This window comes from Buteo buteo, chromosome 19, assembly GCF_964188355.1.
Source record: "Buteo buteo chromosome 19, bButBut1.hap1.1, whole genome shotgun sequence".
NCBI lineage: Eukaryota > Metazoa > Chordata > Aves > Accipitriformes > Accipitridae > Buteo > Buteo buteo.
Window position 1 is genome coordinate 11,678,852 of NC_134189.1, and position 19,941 is coordinate 11,698,792.

A 19,941-nucleotide genomic window follows, 5' to 3' on the forward strand; every position below is an offset into this window, starting at 1 on the left:
CATTAGATAGCCACCAGAGAAGTAAATATTGCACCCCACTGAGGACAATAAAGTCCCACAGCTGAGAGCAAGATGGATGCTTTTCATTATTTCTGTAGTCCAAGTAATTTTTTTTTCAGGGGGCCCTTCACATCAACCAAATGAAGACATTTCTTCTATACAGTCACTGGCACTCCAGAAATTCTGATTTGCTTTCTGGAGTTTCCACTGAATTTGTGATGGCCCTCAGGCTGTGACTCAGTGATCTCAGGTATATGCTGTGGCTACCTCGGAGTCTTAAACTGTACATTACCTAGATACTTTCCTTACTGGACTGAAACTGTTCACAGAACAACAATTTTTTTTTCTCCACTTGCAAATCTTCATCTAATAGAGATTTCCATAAACCTGCATTCATAAATGTGGAGAACGAAAACCAGAAATGGAACCGCAAAAGATTAGGTACATCCTTTTTGCAACTGTCTGGTATTTAGGATTCTCATGTTGCGAAGGACATGCAAAGCTTCTGCTTTTTTCTGTCAGATATACATTTGCCACCAATCCAGACTTGCTATCGGTTTGGCACTTAAATGTGAAATTGACCCAGCATCACTGAGATTTGCCTGATTTCATGTCTGAGTTGGACTCGCTTTTGGCAAACGGGTGCTTGCAGCTGATCCAAATGCATTCAGAAGCCCAGCAGATGCTTCTCTGAGCCTCTTCTATGTTTAAAAAAGGAAATGAAGCATGAAACCAGGTGCTTTCTGTGCTGTCCTGAATTATGGATTTTATTCTTCTTGTTAAAACACAGTTTATACATCTTCTGGTTTATCATTTTTGAAGATGATATGGTGTAAACTACCAGGTTCTTCCTAACAAATGGTGGTGGGACTCCAGGAACTGCTCTCTTCTCTAAGGCTCTGTTCCTGTTCAGTTGAATTCAACAGCAACCCCCTCAGCAGCGGGGAGCAAGGGCTCTGTGCATCACAAGGACCCAAGACTGCAAATAAAACTAGAATTAGTCATGGACTTTCCTGAAATTCTCCACCCTGTATTATGCAGGAGTTCAGACAAGATCTTAACAGTCCCTTCTAGCCAAAATTTCAGTAAAAAAGGGACCGACATTTTTGAGATTAAGCATCAGAGGACTTTTTTACAAAGAGTTTTCTGAGGAGGCAAGAAACACTTTGGTTTAGTTTTCTGGTCTGAAAATATCAACAGTCTGTTTTATTTTTAAAAAAAGCCATAAGAATGGTCAAGCCATTGCCACCATGCCTGTAGGTTTGCAGAAATAAAGCAAAAATGGGCTGCTGTATCTTAGATATTCCATAGGGTGCTTAGACATAATAATGTACTAATAGGTTTTGCGTTTATCAAGAGTGATCACCTTAATACTGAGCTGAAATGCTCAGTGGAGAAAAAACTATTACTGTCAGGACTGACCTGAATCTGGCAGGATTCTTTGTTGTTTGTGGCTTATATTCTTGAAATTGTTTTTCAGCTTCTAAAACTATGGCTCCTCTGTAAGCTGAGTTCAGAAAATGAAGGTCAATAATGGGAGAAGAAAAAACTGCTGTGACCACATCTAAAGGCAAAAGGTTTAAACCTCTGGCTCACAGTAACTTGCAGGAAATCCACCGTCATTTTGTGTGCAGTGATTAGAGGTGAGCAACTTAGCACTGTGTGGGATTTCTTGCCTTTGAAACACATTTAGTTAATTATTACATCTTAATTTATTTTCTACTCTAGAATAAGCCTTGATGTGGGAAGCAGAGCATAGGAAACACAAGATGGTGCTTTTCAGTGGTAAAGCTTCAACTATGGCATCGTTTTTCATACTTGCAATGTGAAACCACAGTATCCACAAGGGAGGTACCATAATAGCAAAATGCTATTAAAAATGATGGTGTATTTTAGAAGAGCTTCCAGTGTCTCTCATAATATTTGCAGATAATCTCAGTTTGCCAATTTGTCAAGTCATTATTCTCCATCTGTGATATCCTGTGATAACCAAATAGATTTTTAAATTCATTTTTATCAATATTAGTGAGCTCATCACTAACATGTTGAAAAAACAAAATACAGGCATTAAAAGCAGTGTAAAGGCAATATATTGTTATTCTAGCACACACTCAAACCTGCCTAGTAACTGCCAGTTAAAATGTTAAGGCCTTCACTTTAGAAAGACCGAGGGGCTATCTGTCTTTGTATAGTACTATCCACGCATCTTTTCTGTGACTTGCTTGCTAGGATTAGTGACCACGCGCTTGTTTTGTCTGGCACCAGACAATTTCACTTAATCAGGTGCATGCATTAAAGGTCAGCAGTTGCAATTAAGCATTTGCTTGTACCATGTACCATATACTACCTCAAACCAGTACGTGCACACGACCTTAGATCCCCAAATGGCAGGCGCTTTGCTGTCGCTGGAGAGGAGCACAGGAAAATTTCAAACCTTTTTTTCATGGCCTGCATGTTGGCAGACATGCACACACACCCTTGCCCCACAGACCAAGCAGGAGCCACTTCATCAGTGCAGCAGAAGTTCCTTTAAGAAACAGATGGAGAAAGTTAGGTGGGAATGAAGAAGACCTCTGCGCCGTGCCTTAAAACTTTTGAGTACAGCATTGGTTTGCGGGCTAGTGATGTTTGAGTAGCACTTTGCACATTACGCATTAGCACTGAGTACCTAAAAGAAGAGACCTAGGCTTTCCATGTGCACATTTATTTGATGAGGTTGTGTGCTTATAGCATCTTCCTCCTGAACTGCAGTATTACAGCTGGACACTAGAGAGCTCCTTTTACCAAAGACAGCAGTGCGAGGGGAGGCTCCCTGAGAGACGCCTTCCAAGCATTCCCCCCTTTTTAGGGGAATTTTACTCGTTTTTCATTTTTATGTTAAAAATTAATATTCTCAAGGGAAAGCTATCTTTGCCAGAGAGATGGCTGCAGCTGTAACTCCACGTCTCTCACCCCCAGCGAGGCAGAGATTTTGCAGGAGTTGTAAGTTGGGAACTAATTATACAATCTCAGAGATAGCAAAAAGTAAATCAAATGCTGCCAGCTTGGAAATTATAATTAAGTTTTCCTCAGAATAACAAACACACTCAATATGTGATTTATTATGACTATTACTGTATTAATGATAGTAATAGTCTATGTCGTGCACCTATGCAGAGTACATGTTTTTGTCTAAATTGCTGGATTACAGTCACAGATGCAGGATGAATTCTAACTAGCTCTCTGCAGTCACTCTGCTGATAACCTTAAGCCTTACAACACACAAGCTATTGCTAAACACTACTCTATTAGCAAGCGATATAACAGGATGACGACTGGGTCTACTTTTTTTATTAGCTCTGTTTGACCTGTTCCCCCCCCCAGCTGCCTTTACCCCATCAATCATTTATTCAAAACCAAAACAAAATCTCCTATGCTGTCACTGTAAGGGCATATGCATTCCTTCTCAGACTCTGACACAAGCCCAGGCTGCTGCAAGATGCTATAGCAATGTGACATCCTATCATATTTCCTGATAGGGATTTTGCTCTAGGGTCGATATACAGATAATCGTGTCCTGAGGTCAGCAGTGTGAGGGCACGGGATTTTGCCTCCCAAGCAAGTCCTGTCTCACTCCTATCTCAAAATCGTGGAGTGCAAAGACTGAAAAAGTCTATATGAAGACTTCAGAAAGGTTGGGGAAAGCCTTGTTCCAACCTCTCCTGTGCACTGTAGTGGTGCTTGGCCAAGGCAGAGAAATAGCCGGCTCTATCGAGACCTGTAACAACAGCTACTACTGAAGCTCTTACCAGAAGCAAAGGCACACTGATGCCCACTTTCTTCACTCCTTCCTCCTCCTCCCAGCGCGAAAGAGAACACAAGAGCAAGTGAAATCCAGAGCTGAGAGCCTTTGTGCTGCATGTGGGTCCTTCTCTTCCCAATCCTTGTGTGCCCTCAGGGGCAGAAGGTGGCCTCGCAATCAGGAGATGTGTTTTTACCTCCTGCCTGTATTTTCTGGCTGGGTTCCTTTCTAGCTTTGGGCATATCTCTTAGCCTTCCTGCACCTCTGTTGCTTCAATAATGAAGCCAAGGCTTGCTTTGTGCCACTATTTCTTTGCCTTGTTCTCCTGCCTGGATCGGGACCAGGAGGCTTTCTCTGGGCAGGTGTGGGGGACTGCAGCTCTGTGGGTGCTGTAAGAAGGGCCAGCCCTGGGTGCAGGTGCCTCTCGCGCCCTGGCGTGAAGTCAGTGTCTGTGCAGCTGACGGCACAGCTGGGAGGGTGTCCACAAAGTCGGAGGGTCGCTATTGCAGTTGCTTAGTGACACTTTCAGCTGGATGGCCCAATTCGTTATGAATTAAAATGTTCCAGATCTGGTTAGATTACTTGCAGGCAGCCTGAGAAGGCAAATATGTTTATTGTTGTCTTTGCCTGGATATAAAGGAGGATATTCTGCAGGAAGGAGTCAGATCTGATCACGTTTACTAGAAAGCCAAGGAAACAGTGTGGAGTTTTGAGGAAGCTTCTCTTCCAGGACAGCCCAACTGTGTTAATGACAGTGAGCTGAAATGTGGCATGAACATCTTGTCATTTAGTTTCCAAAACGAGCATGCGACAATGATAGCTGAAAGACAAATTCTAATGTTTCTGTCTTTGTTCTTTCAACCCACAGTCCTCTGAAAATGTATAGATAGATGGAAGGAGAGAGGATTTTCAGCATAGGGCAGCTCCAAAGAAGGTCAGCGTGGGAGGGGAGAGGCTGCCTTTTGATTCATCTGAAATTCTTGTCTCTTCTGAACTGCTCTGTATGAGCCTTGGCCGTGTCGTAATGCAACCCATACACTGGCTCCCATACATGCAGAGCAAGTCTCCAGCACGGCACTCATCAACTCTCTTCCTAAATGACCTTGAGCTACCCAGGGGATCTTCTCCTACCTTTTAGAACAGAGGGCTCACAATGATAGAAAATGTAACGAAGTCCAGCTGTAACTTGCTGAGCTGGAGCTAACAAAATGAAAGGGTGTGGTGAAGTCAGGGCTAGCGTGTCCCTTGCAAAACCCCATTTCTCAGAAAATTGTGTTTTATTGTTTCCAGCCCTGGGAGCTCACATTACACCGTAGCCAAACCTAGCAGGGCCCTGTCATTCATCAGTCAGTTTTATTGCATGACAGGAACCTGCAAAGTTAGAAGACGGCTAAACAAATTAAAAAATTTAATGGGATCCTCTGACTGTGTCTTGCAAAAGAAAAAAGGAAATGCCTTGGGATATCTTTTCCTCATAGGGAGGATCATATGGGCCCCCAAAAGGCAACAGCAGCAAGTTGACCGCTAGAGAGAGAGAAAAGTGTGCAAAATTTTACAAAGGAAATTAAAATGTAATTCCTGTCAAGTCACCCCTCATGAGCCCGTCTTTTCTCATCAACATTTCAGACCATATGATATTCAGAAAAAAAAGAAAATGCTAGCTGTTGCTGTGAACTACTTTCCCCCCCTAATTTTATTTTGCTAACTGTCCAGAGAGCAAGTCTTTTGGGAGGCATCCAAGACCTCAGCGTCTGAGGAACACTTTCTAGAAACTAAATATAATAGCTCTACCAATTTAGCTGACAGATGTGGTTATTTCAGTGACAAAGCACCCTGGGACCTTATAATCCCCTTCTCAAAAAATAAAATAAAATAAAAAAATCCCCTCTATCACTTTATTCATCTCCCCAAAATATTTTGGTATGCAGTCTTAGGAAAAATGGCTTATTTAATATCATTTTTATAAACCATTATTGAATGGATGGTGATCCATAGGCTATTCTTTTCATCAAGATGTCACCCACTGTCAAGTCTGACTAATAAGAGTTTATAGACCAGCAGCGAGTATAAGCGGTCTCAGTGATAAGAATACAAACTCAGCAGCTCAGCTTACTGCAGCTTAGCATGGATTAATTTCCCATGCAGACGCCAGCCTCATGCCAAAAAAGACTAACCCCGTCTTTATGATTCTTCTCTTCTTCACAATTGTCAACCTATGTAAATACAGAGATAACTAGAAATAGGCCCAAATTACAAAGTGTGGATCTCTGTAGCACTTCTTTGAAGTTGGACTGTGCCTGAGTTTTCCTTCAGGCTCCTCTCCAGTCCTTCTCTTTATAAAACTATTCAGAGCAAGCTCAGCATGTTTTTACCATTTTTATCAATAGGTCTGTTTAAGCAGTAGTGATACAAATGATGTTGACTCTCAGGTAATTAATTTTTTTCTCTCCATCTTTTCCCAAGGAGGGATTAAGAATACAGAGGAGTACTGTGGTTTGTTTGCTATTATTATCCTTCTTGTTTGTACTGGAGAGTGTTGGCCTTTTGCACCAAGAAGATGATGATGAGGATCACAAAAATCCTTGAGTCTTGTGTAAAGTCACTCGTTATTCTTGAAGCAGCTTCCAGGGAAGCTCTGTCTCGGCATATGCGACCTCTAATCTACAAAAGAAAAGGTTGCCTTGTGCCTGAGGAACAGAGTTGTGGCATGAACTCTGTAAAAGTTAAGATATGCTGGGCCATGGAGCATCTCTGAAAGCCTCTAGACCACCCACAGGAAAAACTAAGAAGGACCTAGGACGTGGCAGTGAGGTCAAATGAACCTCGAGCCGCGCCCTGAATTCAATGTGATGTCCCAGGGATGGAAGAAAAGGGCAGCTCTAATGTGCTGGGACTGGTCTACCAGAGATGACAGAAAACCCTACAGAGAGGTGTTGCTGAGCAAGTTTGGTAACAGCGAGCATCCTAGATTTGCTCTCAAACTGTAGTTTATTTTGATTTCTGCACCTTCCAGGCTCCAAATGTTGTCCAGAAAGCTTCCAGACTCCTATTGCAGGAATCCTAGGAGTGTTTCAGCTGAACTGTGAATGACTTTTGGCTTTGGGCTGAAGCCATGGGAAATTTTTGTGAGCTCCAAACTAGGCAAAGCTCAGTAACTTGTTTTTTAAATTGTTTAACAATAGAAATTCAAAGGTTACAAGTTCCTACTGGCTGAGAAGAAAGCTAGAGTGGAATCGGGCAGGAGAAATCAGCTGAAGGGAGCGTGAGTGGGAATAAGAAAGCAAGAGAGAGTCACCTCCCTGGAGAGAGACTCTGAAAAGAGGGAGTCCTGTGGTCCCCATCAGCAGGAGGACCTGAAAATCCTGAGCTCATACGTATGCACTCGCCTTGGGGAAAACTGAGAAAAATCACACTTTTGTCTCCCCAGGGCATTTCAGGCAAGCCAAGAGTTTGCATTCACGTGGATAAAAGGTGTATACATACTGTTAGCACATATGGCTCACAATCCTAACATTGCCAGGTTTGTAGCCCCCAAACTAATTTTGCAACACTGCAGGAACAATGTAACAAAGCTCGATGTGAGCTAGTATCGAGAGGAAGGTGATTTTACCCCAAACAAAACGGGATTTGCACACGCTCTCACACCTTCATGTGCTCTTCATCCCATTCCATCCCCGGATTAGCATTTATTTTTCACTCCTTGTCTGGGCGATGGCTTTGATGGCTCTAAGCCTGTTCTTTTCTTCCTTGCATCACTTCTTCAGGGCTTTGGTTTGTAGTCTGTCCTCTGTGTGTAGTCTGTCTTCAGTTTAGCGATGTCCTGGCAAAGGGCACATAGATGTGCTGGCATCTTGATGACCTAGGTGCCATCTGCACCTACCATTCTCACAGCACTTCTTCTATCGGTCCTTCTGGTGCTTCCACACCTAGATAATCACTTTCATTCATAATGGGCTTAATATTTTTGTTAAAAATTCCTTGAGTGTTGAGTGCTGAAGAGCAAGGATCACTGGGGAGGGTCCAATTTATCCTGCCACCAGTTTGGACACATGGTCTATGGAAACACTGGAGAGGGAAAACTGAGCACTGAAAAGCTGCTCCAATCATTCCCAGCTGCCTCCTCCTCCATCCTGCTTCCTCCTGACACTGCCCTTCTCAATTGGGCCTTCAAATTGTTTCCTTTGAGAAGCTGCTCTGGGTTTTATTGCTTTTATTTTTAACTGATCTATTAGCTGTCTGTGAATTTCTCAAACGCTTTAGGAAAACAGCAACCAGCGCATGGTGATATTTGCAGGTGAAAAGCAGACCTGCATGATAGCTTTCCAGCTAGCTTAGCACTGGTGTTGGCTTAGGTGGTTGTAACTGCACTTGAAAACTTATTTTTGCTTTAACACAGCTAGAGCTCCTCAGTACAACTTGATGTAAGAGGACTAGTGAGAACAAGTAGTGTCCAGAGTGGCTGATTGGTGCGTTGTTTTATCTGGAGTGTTTGTTCAACATAAACGCTAGAAAGTTAAGCCCTGTAAAATAAAACTGTATCTGCTTGCAAAAATAAAATCTAAAGAAGTGACCTAAAAAAAAAAAAAGTTGTATTCCTTTCTCTGTATCTTTCATGGAAACTTTCACCCTCCTCAAATTACAATGACTCCATGTGGCTTATTCTACAATATAGATTCTAATATTTTTGCTAAAATTTATTCCAGCTGTTGCTAATCATAGAGATATGAATAATATTATTATATAGAGAAAAGTTTTGACTGAACTTGATGCAGATTTATTCAGTTGTAATTTTTCCATCTTAAACCCAAATATTAAGAAATAGATTAAAGGAAAGAAAAGTAATTGTAACCACTAGCTTCTACTTCACCATGATGAAATTGAGCTTGCTCAGTAATCAGAGAATAAATGTAGAGATTTCCTGATTTTATCCGACTGTCTGATTTTATCAGACCATTTGCAGTGACTGCAATTCAGTCGAAACTAGGGATGCCAGAAGATCTTATACATTTATCAGTTACTTTTCAGAGAGAACTGCTACTGAATCCCAGCTCAAAGATGCCCAGAAAACAAAACCAACTGAATCTCAATAAGGAACAGACTTGGGGTCTTTAATCTCTTTTCTTATTTTGACATATAAACTTCCAAGAGACAATTACATTGCGGAACATACAGCCAACTCTGAAGGCTGAGTATAGAGTCAAATTAAACTGATTCAGATCAGCCCAAGCTGAAAATGCCTCCTTTGTCTCGCCAAAATCAGATTCTTCTTCCAAAACCAATGCCTCCCTGCAGGAGCAATATGAATCCCAACAACTGAATATTGATCAGAGTGCTGTGCCCAAATCTGTTTCTCGTGCTGCATTTGACTCCAGTGCCCCCAGCATCCAACTTTACAGCTACGTGACACTTTACACGTGTCCTTGCACAGCCTTGTAGGAAGCGTATGGTGTCTGAGTTACTAATGCCCATTTCTCAGGGAAGTTATGCTTTTAAAATAACTTCTCTCTAGCAAGATCCCCACTTTAAACAGCCTCACACCCATTCTGACCTGCTTGTACTCAGAAACAAGGTTCCAGGCAGAGCAAAAATGCAGTCTGGGGCTATGCACTGTAAGTGAAAAAAAATGTTGGGTCATCTAAGAGTCTCTCATTTGCTCAACCAGAAATTGGACTATCTTGAGCTGGGTTTTCCCTTTTTAATTTTTGTGGTTCTGAGCCATTAGCTGATTGCCGTGAGGTACATAAAAATTCAACTTAAACTGTCTTGTACTTAATCAGCATTAAAGAGATGAATGTTACAAGTGATAACTCTTATGACTCAAGCCCTATAGGCTGCACTTTTCCCTTGCACTGCTGCAATAAAAAAGATCTTTCAGGCAAGGGCAAGACTGAGAACTCTCTTTGGCTTTGGGAAATTTCTGCAATGCTTCTAGAGGAGGAAAAGTGCAGATGCATGCCCAACAAGGAAAGAAAAATGCTTTCTCTCCTCCACTCCCCATTCCATCATGGGGTTCTGCACACCCAAATCATGTACACAAAAATGGAAAGTACTAATCTCCTCAGCTGATGAGTGAATCCGCTGGAGCGGGCAACTTCAGCAGCCTTTGCCATAGCCTGCCTCCGCTCTGTAGGTGAAGAATCCCGTCATTCTCATTGCTGGGATTTGTCCCACCTTTGTATTGTCCCTGACCTTTTAACTGCCACTACCAAACCCAAGTCACTCTGTACCATTTGCTGGATGCCTCTCCCTTGTCAAATTGTGGATGTTCCATCCACTGCAGGGGTTCAAAGGCTCCGTACAATCCTGCCCATAGACTAAGGCTTAACCTGGGTCTCTTCAAAGGCAGAAAATGCATTTGTTGTATGAGCTGAAAAAGAGATTCCCTCTAATCCAGTAACAACTATGGCGAGCTTTTTTTCAGCTTGAAATCTCTCATTTTACACAAGCATACGAAACAGGTGACAAATGGATCTGAAAATGGGTCACGGAGGATTCTGTGTTACTTGCCATCTGTGTCAGGGATGGGAAATGTGCATCCATGGGGATCCACCAAACAGTGCTTACCATGTGATATCTTCTTGATGATATTGGTTTGTAAAAACTGAGGGGTTTGAATTTTCAGGGCTAATATTTAGCACACTCCATGACTGCCATGGGGAGAAGGCTTATTAGGGGCTTGTGGGCTGAACTTGAACTACAACATCCCTATTGAAAAGGAGAGGTCATCCTGAGGATAATGGATTTGCCTCCTAAGGATCACAGGACCAGGGTACTAAGGGCAAGAAGTTTTCCTCTCCTGCTTGTAGTACTTCTGGCTCTTGGCCACAGTTGAAGGTGAAAGCAAAACCACAGGAACTTCCAGTGGGCTTTAGGAAGAATTCACCAAAGAGAAACTTTCTGTAGCCTGCATAGACCTAGAAGTAATTTGGTAACAAGCAAAAAGGGTCATAAATAAGATTTCCCCAGCCCAGTACAGCACAGTGTTTCACGGCACTGTTGCAGTGCTCCTGGTAACGCCAAAGTTCAAATCCTACTTGGCTAAACAGGATGATGCCTGCAGTGAACTCCTTGGAGGGGTTCTGGACTGCATCTATTGCTCTCAGTCTCTCCATAGGTCTTCTAACACAGACGGCACACTGGATTAAATATGCCAAACTCAGTTCCAGGTTTTGCAACACTCCTTCATTTAAGATGGCAATTTCCTTTAATAGCTGGCAGAACCTGGTAGCTGGCTCATTCTTTAATTTTTTTTTTTTTTTTTTTGCTTTTAGCCATATGAACATAATCTATACCCACTGAAGATTATATGCATGGCAGTTACAGAGTTTCATCCTGGGGCTACTGAAATGAATTGCAAAACCATTCAGTAACTGACTACAAGCAGAAATCAATTGTACTAGTTACCAAATGACTTAGTTTAAATGTAAAATTATTTGTTCAGACAGCAAGAAACTATTTACGTGTGCTACTTTTGAAATTTACCTCTAGCTATGACCATATGGTAATTTAACTTTTAAATTGTATTTACCGCATTCTTATACTTTAATCAGTCAATGCAAAGCTAAACTCTTCAGAACTCCAGGTTTAAGCTTGAAACGCAAAACTTTTCCAGTTTCTCTCTGCCTTTGAGCGGTTGCCATCTTCAGATAATAACAGATCAATCAGTGCTCAACCCTTTGAAGTGTAACAGTTCAAATGTGTCTACTGCCTTGTATACCCTACCGTATGTTTTATTCCGAGTGGTGGCTAAACTTTCTTGCTTCAGAAGTAATAAGCTGTGCTCAATTAGCAGAGCAAGATTTTTTTGAGCATTGCACATAATTAGTTTCAAGGTCTCTAGTTTTAACAGCCATTTGTTAACAATCTTTTTATATAGCTGGCACGAAACCTGTGATTCAAATACAAGTAGGCAGTCAAATAGCTGGAGTGCTTCAACTATACATATGATTCCAGAACTCAGCTAGGCTTTTCTGAGAAGCAATTTGGCGTTACATTTCAGAAGTGATGACATGGCTGCTTTAGGTAGAGAAAGAATCAAGGCTTGCAGGAGGAGGAAATACTTCTTATTAGACCGGGTATTTTTTGAAGTGGCAAAGCAGCTTTGGAGCAAACCAAAGCAAATCCATCACTGGATTCCCTTCTTTCTCTTTTTCGTCTCCCTGTATGTATATGCCTGCTTATACGTGTACGGACTTAAGACCCAATGTACAATGGTGTTGAATGTGTGTTCTCCTGCTCTCTGATATCTGACTTTTTGCTGTTAGTTTCTTTATACGTGGTCAGGACTTCTAACAATAGACAACATCTTGAATTCAGTCTATGACAGTGACTGCTGCATGACAAGGTAATGTTCCCCTTTGTGGACTAAAAGGAGAAGACTATGTGCCTGTATTTCAGCAGGTCTTGGTGTGAAGAACAGGAGGTCTTCCTCCATGGTGACTGGAGCATTACTTTGTCTCCTTCAGATGTCTGCTTGAGAGAAGAAAGGAAAGATCAGATCTATCTTGGATCTATCTTGGAGAAATGAGAATGGATTTTCTTCTCATAAAAGAAACTTGACAAATCGGTGTTAACTACACTTTGTGCATAATATTTTGATAAGCACGTAAGAAAAGAGATGAGAAAGTAAATAGGGTTTGTCTCCATCGCAAACTCCAGGTTTCCGTGCCAGATGAAAGCCAACAGTCAGTGTTAGTGGTCTTTTAAGGAGAGTGAGGGCAGAAGGAATCCTGAGTGGGTCAGGACTGCCACCTCTTCCCACACTTTTTGGTGTCATCAAGCCTGGCCGGTTATGAAAGTGGATGGGAAATCACAGATGCGATGTTATTTATCCCATAGAGTATGTCTGTTGTACTATGTGATGTTATATGGCTGTGTATGTTACTAAGACATTGACACCAAATCCCTTGATTAGAAAATGGTATTTTGTCACCACTTCATAATTTACCGTTTTAGAACTCTGCATTTTTTGTGAGCTTTATGTGGGGAACTAGTTAAGCTCAAAGGGTGGACGGCGGGACTTGTGACACAGCAGGGACGTGTACCACAGTCCTGGATAACGAATGATGACACCTATCCCCTGCCCCAACATCAGGTTTCCTGACGGCGGCCCTGGGCCCCATTTTGTGGCAGGAGTGGGCTCTCGGTGGGCTGCCCCCAACCTGTGATGAAGGAGAAGGACAGAAGGCTGAAAGACATCAGTGAGAAAGGCTGTGCGGACCCTGGTCCATGGGGGGGTGGACCAGAGGTACGGGGGTCTGGTTGGGAGGGACAGCCTGCCGAGGCCCAGCTGGGCTGCCAGGTGAGGTGAGTTTGTTGGGGTCACATCAGCAGTGCTGCTGACCCCCCCTTTAGGCTGCCTAGCTCACCCACGTGCGGTACCTCTGCCCCGGAGAATAGATAGACCCTCAGCTGCCCAATTCTGAACTACAGGGGATTGCAGATTTTGTTTGGTGGAGTAATTTAGGACTGCAAATATTACCTGGAGTCTACTGTAAGGCAAGTTCAACCTTTAAATCTTGCACATGCTGGTTTTGCTTTCATCAACATTACGGTCCATCCTTCCTCTCATCCCTCCTCCCAGTAACTGTCACCATTTTAATTTATGTCAACACAAAGCCCCAATTCCACCTTTTAGGCACATCTGCAGTAGCGACTTTCTTTCCAGAGCCGCTGGGCACTTGAGGGCTTCGGTACTTCTGTGCCTCTGGACACCAGGCTGTTTCTCTCTCTGTACCCATGCACAGATGTTGGGGGCTAGCTTTGAAACTTTGGTGAAAATGGACACCAACACACCACCACGAACGGTCTCCCATGCCGCGGAAAGCTCTGGGGAGCCGACTGCCAAAATGTCATCAGCCACTTAAAGGGAAAGTTTGAGTTGATGGCCCTGCTTCTGGTGGAGTTTCCTTCTGTCCCGGATATAAACAAGCTGTCCCAGTGAGAGTTAACTGTTATTTTTAGCTATGACAAAAGTGCATCTGAAAAAGCCTGTTCTGCTGCACTTGGAAAATACCAGATCACTCGCGGTGCCAAATATGCTGGGGGGAAATGCATTCCTGGAGAGGGCTCGCCCCGGACGGTCTGCGTGAACTCTTCACGGCTTCCGCTCCCCTCTTTTTCCCACACGCAGGCGGGCACACTCACACGCACACACGGACAGCAGCTTGGAACTGCACAGGCTGGTGGTGAACCACGCTCAGTGTATCTTTTTTTGAGAACAAATTCAAAGGATGTCCAGCATGTTCATGCACCGAATTGAATCTAAGCTTCTTTGCCAAGCGGTGTTATTCCTCTGTTTGGTTATAAGCAGGAGGTTTTATTTAAATGGTAAAAAACATTAATAGAGTCCTTGTTTTTCCGTTTTCTGAAAAAGCCGTGGCCACATACCTTTTCTACGTGGCTGAGTAGGTGATCTGAACACGGCCTTTCCTTAAGCAAAAGTTATTGGGAGTTGTCACTAACGGGAGAAAGGTTGCTCGTGGGAGGGGACGGACACACTGCAGTCATCAGAGCAATGCTTTGGAGAAGGCAGCCCTCGAGTGACCGGTGATGGACCGGCGTAGAGAAAACAAATTCCGTGGCGCCCACATGCCTTCCCCGCCAGCAGGACACGGTGGGGGACTGTTCGCCACAGACGATGCTGCAGCCTGGGTGCTGCGGGCCAGGACCGGTGCCCGCGGAGCGGCGCGGATGCGGCGGAGCGGCAACGAAACGGTGGCTCAGCGTGCGCGCTGTGAACGCCGTGGAGCAGCCTGGATGCCGTGGAGCCGGCTGGGACGTTCCCGCTCCCCCCCGGGCGAGCGTGACCCGCGGGGAGGCTGCTCCGGGCGCGGCCGGCCGTGGAGGGGGACGCTCCCGGGGGGGTGGGGGAAGCCGGAGGCCCCGGCACCGGGGCAGCCTCGCACCTGTCTCCCGCGGGTGACGGGGGCGACCCGCCGCGCCGGGGCTCCGCTCCCGGCCCCGCAGCTCCCGGCCCGCCCGCTGCTGGCCCTGCCGCGCCGGTGCGCCGCGGCGGGGGGGGGGGGCAGCCCGGGCAGAGCCCACCCCGCCGAGGGGCCGAGGCGGCGGCGGGGTGACAGCGCGGCAAGGAGCATGCGTGCGGGGGGGTGGGGGGAAGGAGGGGGAGGAGGAGGAAGAGGAGGAGGAGGGATGGCGCGGGGAGGCGGCCGCTGTTTATTTGCAGCCGGGCAGGCTGCGCCTCGGCAGAGCGCGAGTGGCCGGCGGCGGTCCCGCTGCCCGCCCCGCACCATGCGGGCGCCGCTGCCGCTTCCCCGCGCCGCCGCCGCGGAGCCGGAGCCGGGGCAGCCAGCGCGGCGCCCCGCGCCCGCACCCGCGCCATGGTGACGGGCTCGGCGCTGGGCTCCCGCAGCCGGGACCGAGCCGCGCCGCCCCCCTGCCCGTCCCCGTCGGCGGGCGGGCGGCGCGGCGGGGCGGCGGCGGCGGCGGCGGTGCTGGCGGGGCTGTGCGCCCTCTGCTACGGCAACTCCCTGCGGGGCGAGTTCGTGCACGACGACGTCTGGGCCATCGTGAACAACCCCGACGTGCGGGCGGCCGCCCCCGTGGCCGCCGCCTTCGCCAACGACTTCTGGGGCAAGCGGATGGCCGAGAACACCAGCCACAAGTCCTACCGGCCCCTCTGCGTCCTCACCTTCAAGTAAGTGCCCGCCCCGCCGGCGCCGCAGCGGGGCGGGCGGCGCGTCTCCCCCCTCCGCCGCCCGGCCCCCTCTCCCGGAGCCGCGGCCGGACGAGCCGGGCAGCGGGCGGAGGGGGGCGGCCGGCCCCGGCTGGGGGGGTCGGGGGACCCCCTTCCCCCCCCCCCCCCGGCACTGTCGCCTGCGGTCCCGCGTCCCGGGCTTCGTGATTCAGCATTTCTGCCCGGAGCGGTACGGGACGGGGGGCGCGCCCCGGGGCGGGCGCGGCTTCAGCCCCCCGCCGCCGCCGGGGTGGCCCCGCCGGCCGGGCCGGTGGAAGTTGGGTGGAGAAGAGGGACGATGAGGAGCCCGGCAAGCGCCCCGCGTCCCTCGCCGTTCGGGAACAGGTGGCGCCTCTTCCCCAAGGCTGCCGGGGGATAAAAGGGAAACGCGAGCCTTTCGGCAAAGCCCTTTTTTGACTGGGAAGGGTGTTCAGATTGAATTCCCCGGGAGTTCCTCCTCTGCTTTATCTCCACTACTTTTCTCTGCGATTGAACGATCGTGCCAGAAACTTCCCCGGGGCTGTTTTGAAGCAGACCCGTAGTCATCCCTCCCTTTAACGCTAAGCGAAGGGGTCTGCCGCAAGGGTACGGCGCCGGTCCCTGCAGCCAGCCCGGCAGCGGCGAGCCTCTCATGTCAGTCGCGGAGTTCCCCGCCAGCCTCGGCTGCTTCAGATGTTCCCCGGGTACCGGCAGAGCTGTTGAGGAGCAGTTACGGTTTTACAGGAATAAAGAGAAGTTGAGTAGCGGCAAAGTAAGTGACAGTTCCCGTGGCTCATCCTAGAAGGAAAACCCAGGCGCCTGCCTCTCTCCGAGGGGAATAATTTCTAGCAGATCAGCTTAGTTACAATTCGTACAGTTTGTCATACTTTCCATTAGCTGCTTCTGATTTATTCTGGTGAAACAAAACCGGTGGTGAATGTTTACCACGTTTTAGGATTTAAAAATGATACGGGTGTTTGCGGGGAACTGTGCTGAAGAGCCAGTGTGGCTGGGTGATGTTTAGCACCCGGGTCTTGTTGGTAGGCGATCGCTAGGTGCTCGTTACAAACCTATGGCGGGCATAAGGAACAAACTGTATGGACAGCGGTAAGTGTGCCAGGAGGAGGTGTTACTGGAACCTGGCTGACTCTGCTAATGGAGTAACTATTCATTAACGTACCGGATTTATAAACAACGCTTCATGAACTATGTGAAAATTGCGTGTTTCTGTGAGGCAAGAGCAGTTTTGGGGAATGCAGCACCCCATCGGCACGCCCACAGAGCACTTGCCACCCTTCCGTTGTAAGGGTGGCCTTGGAGGCGAGAGCCATCGGAATCGGCAATCTGGGGAAGCAGGGCTGGGTGGGCACAGGGTGGCATATCCCTGCCAAAGCAAAACTGAACAGCACAGAGCCTTGTAAACTGGATTGTGTAGGACAGGTTTTCTACCCTTTCCTTGAAGGGGCTCTCAGCGGGTTTCTGTGGAGAGCGAAGGGGATGTGTGCAGCCATGGGCAGAGGTGGCTTTGTGCACACAGAGTGCCCTCTCCATCGGGTGTGCAGCCAGTCTGTTACAGTTTGGGGGGCCGCCTGATTAATCCATGAATCCAGCGATACATCTGGGGGTAATCTGAGAGGTGAGTGAACCTGCATGGATCACCACTGACGATGCTGCATGTAGTACTGGCGCTGGACTTGGCCTCCTAGATCAGGTTGCAGGATTGAGGTTACGTTATGCTAATTAGCAGAAGAATTTTAAACTTTAATAATGGAATGGAAACTAAATGCTTTAGTTCCCATTTGTGTCTTGACTCTGAACTGGTTTTGCCTTTTCTATTTAAAGGGGGCTGTGTGTGTATGTGGGGGGAAAAAAAAAGGATGAAGTGCTGTCTCCATCTAGTCCTTTTTGGAAACCAGTGAAACTCATTTTGTGAGCAACTTTTCATCCTCAAGTGCTCATAATAACCGTACAGCTAAGAGACAGGGTCAAAGGCAGAGTCATTTGTTCACCGCTTGGCATTGCATTTGGAATAGGGAAGGAATCATTTATCTTCCCTGGCTGCAGAGGAAGATTATTTCCACCGCATCCCAAATATCCTTCCAGCCCTCCAGTTTCCCCATTCTTCCCATTTCATTTCTACCAGTAAGGTGTCAGAGGAAGATGTTAAGATCTGGGTGGAGTGGATCCTCCAAACGCAGGGTTTCCAAAGAGGCTGCAGGGAGCTTTTGCCAAGCAACAGTGAGCCTGGGGTTGAGCCGTGCTCTGCCTGCCTGTGCCATCCGCCCCTGCCTTGCCCAGCAGGAGGCTGCTGGTTGCGCTCTGTGCTCCTGCAGAAGGAAAACCGATTTTTACCCTGACGCTTGTAAAATGCTCAACAGAAATGGACTTCCAACAGAATGGAAATGAATGTTGTGGGTTAATGCTTCTGTTAGAATGTACTGCATCCACTTAGGATGGTTGAGAAAACCGTGTGACGTGTGCTTTGCGGGATCTTGCTGAGAAAGGGAAGGGGGGACCAAAGTATTCTGGTCTCTTTATTTTTTTTTTTGTTTGCTTGTTTTATTTTATTCCTTTTCTTGTTGTGCTAATTTGGTCAAATCCAAGGCATTTTAATAGTAGCATGATTCTTTATACCTGCCTAGTGGCTCTGCTTCTGTTGCATGAAACTTTCATCTGGAAAGGCTTGTTTTGAATCTTGCTGTACTAAGATTAAAAATCTGGGAGATCTCCAAACTGCATGTACAGAACAGATGTGAAGGGTGGGCTGAAATTTATGTCTACAGATCCATCAATCTACAGAAACTTTGTCTCAGTCTCTTTTCTGTCCTTCGTGGCTGTGAAAGTAAGAGGAAGGACTTGTGATGCCTTGTGGACTTTTCATTAGGCTGAACATATCCTACATATGCTACATGTTCCTGAAATGATCCCAATTAAAATACATTGTCGCCTGTCTGTCAGAAAAGTCTTAAGCAGACATTGCTGAAATTTTCTAACAGTAGTTCAGGGTCCCTAACGAATTGGAAATCTTAAGTGACAGTCCTCATTCCAGTAGACTAAGGCTCTGGAGCCAAACAGTGAAAAGAGCATTTGACATTATTCACACCAGATCTGTCAGCATGAATGATCAGAGGAAAATAAGAGTGGCCCACGTTACTGGAACCATTATGCAAAACTTAAAATATTCGTAGAACTGCTGCATTGTTTTGTGTGGGTTAACATCAGAAGGGGGGAAAAAAGCCTGCACATGGACTGTTGAATTAAATAATGTTTGCTTTGCGGCTTTGAACTCCTCTCACCTTTTCTCTTGACTTCAGTGAAGTAAAGGAGTGTTAAAACTAGTTGGTTTAGAAACACTCCTATTACATGTGGGTAACTGTTAGGTGACCGGTCTAGCACAACTCCTCATCTGCACAGGAGTTCAGATGGTAGGCAATGGTTTTGCTTAGTCCTTAGGAAAAACTTACTTCATGCTCTCTTCTCCATTTGCTGCCACTCAGAGATGTTTACCTGCAGCTATTTTCTTCTCCAAGAAGTGATTCATAGAATCATAGAATGGTTTGGGTTAGAAGGGACCTTAAAGATCATCTAGTTCCAACCCCCCTGCCATGGGCAGGGACACCTTCCACTAGACCAGGTTGCTCAAAGCCCCATCCAACCTGGCCTTGAACACTGCCAGGGATGGGGCAGCCACAGCCTCTCTGGGCAACATCTTCCAGTGCCTCACCACCCCCACAGTGAAGAACTTCTTCCCTACATCTAACCTAAATCTACCCTTCATATACTTCTCTCTAAAGAAGGTGGCATTTTGGACTCAGGATATACTATTTCTTGGTGTCTTCCCTATAAAATGTTAAGATGAAAGGTGGAAAAAGGAAAAAAAAAAAACAAAACCCAACCCTGCCAGTTCTGTAATTCACTCAGTATTTTATATTTAAACTGGGTGCTTTCTGTCTTACACCTTCTCTCCACTAACAGAAGTTCAGTGAATCATTTATTCACCCAGTAGCACTTAAGTTATTCCTTGGTTCCAGTGGTTTTGCAAAAATGTTTCTCAACTGTGGAAGCAGAAGGTGCAATCCTCAGTGCTGTCTCCCTCCCCCTTTCTCTTCTTGCCTGCCAAATCCCCTTTTAGATAGATTTCCAACCCAGAAACAAACAGGGGATGGAGGTTTGATGTAGTCAGCAACATGGCAGATTTAGCCCGAAGGTGTGCAGTGGTAGGAAATGGTGAGAACGAAACCTTTTGAAAACCCCTGATGCCGAGATTTAAAGACCCTTAATCAGAGATCGGCCTCCCGGTTTGTGCAGGTGGTCGAGAAGTGAAGGCGGGTGGTGGGATGGAGGGCGCTGCCAAGGCAGATGCTGGTGCGGGAGGTGCCTGGAGTGACAGCTCACCAGGGACAGAACGAACAGGGTAGTGAGAGGTCTCGGCCACGCAGCCGTGACAGACACTCGGGAGGATGACGCTGGGCAGAGAAGCGCAGGA

The 19,941-nt window shown here is 46.5% G+C and overlaps 1 protein-coding gene across 1 annotated transcript in view; it reads left to right on the plus strand.

Moving 5' to 3' along the window:
* Positions 1-14,988: 14,988 nt before the first annotated feature.
* Positions 14,989-19,941, plus strand: part of TMTC1 (transmembrane O-mannosyltransferase targeting cadherins 1) — a 146,805-nt gene continuing 141,852 nt past the window's right edge. The window contains exon 1 of the mRNA XM_075051015.1: positions 14,989-15,437. Within this exon, the coding sequence (XP_074907116.1) occupies positions 15,121-15,437 (317 nt within the window). The 5' untranslated portion in view covers positions 14,989-15,120. The remainder of the gene's footprint in view (positions 15,438-19,941) is intronic.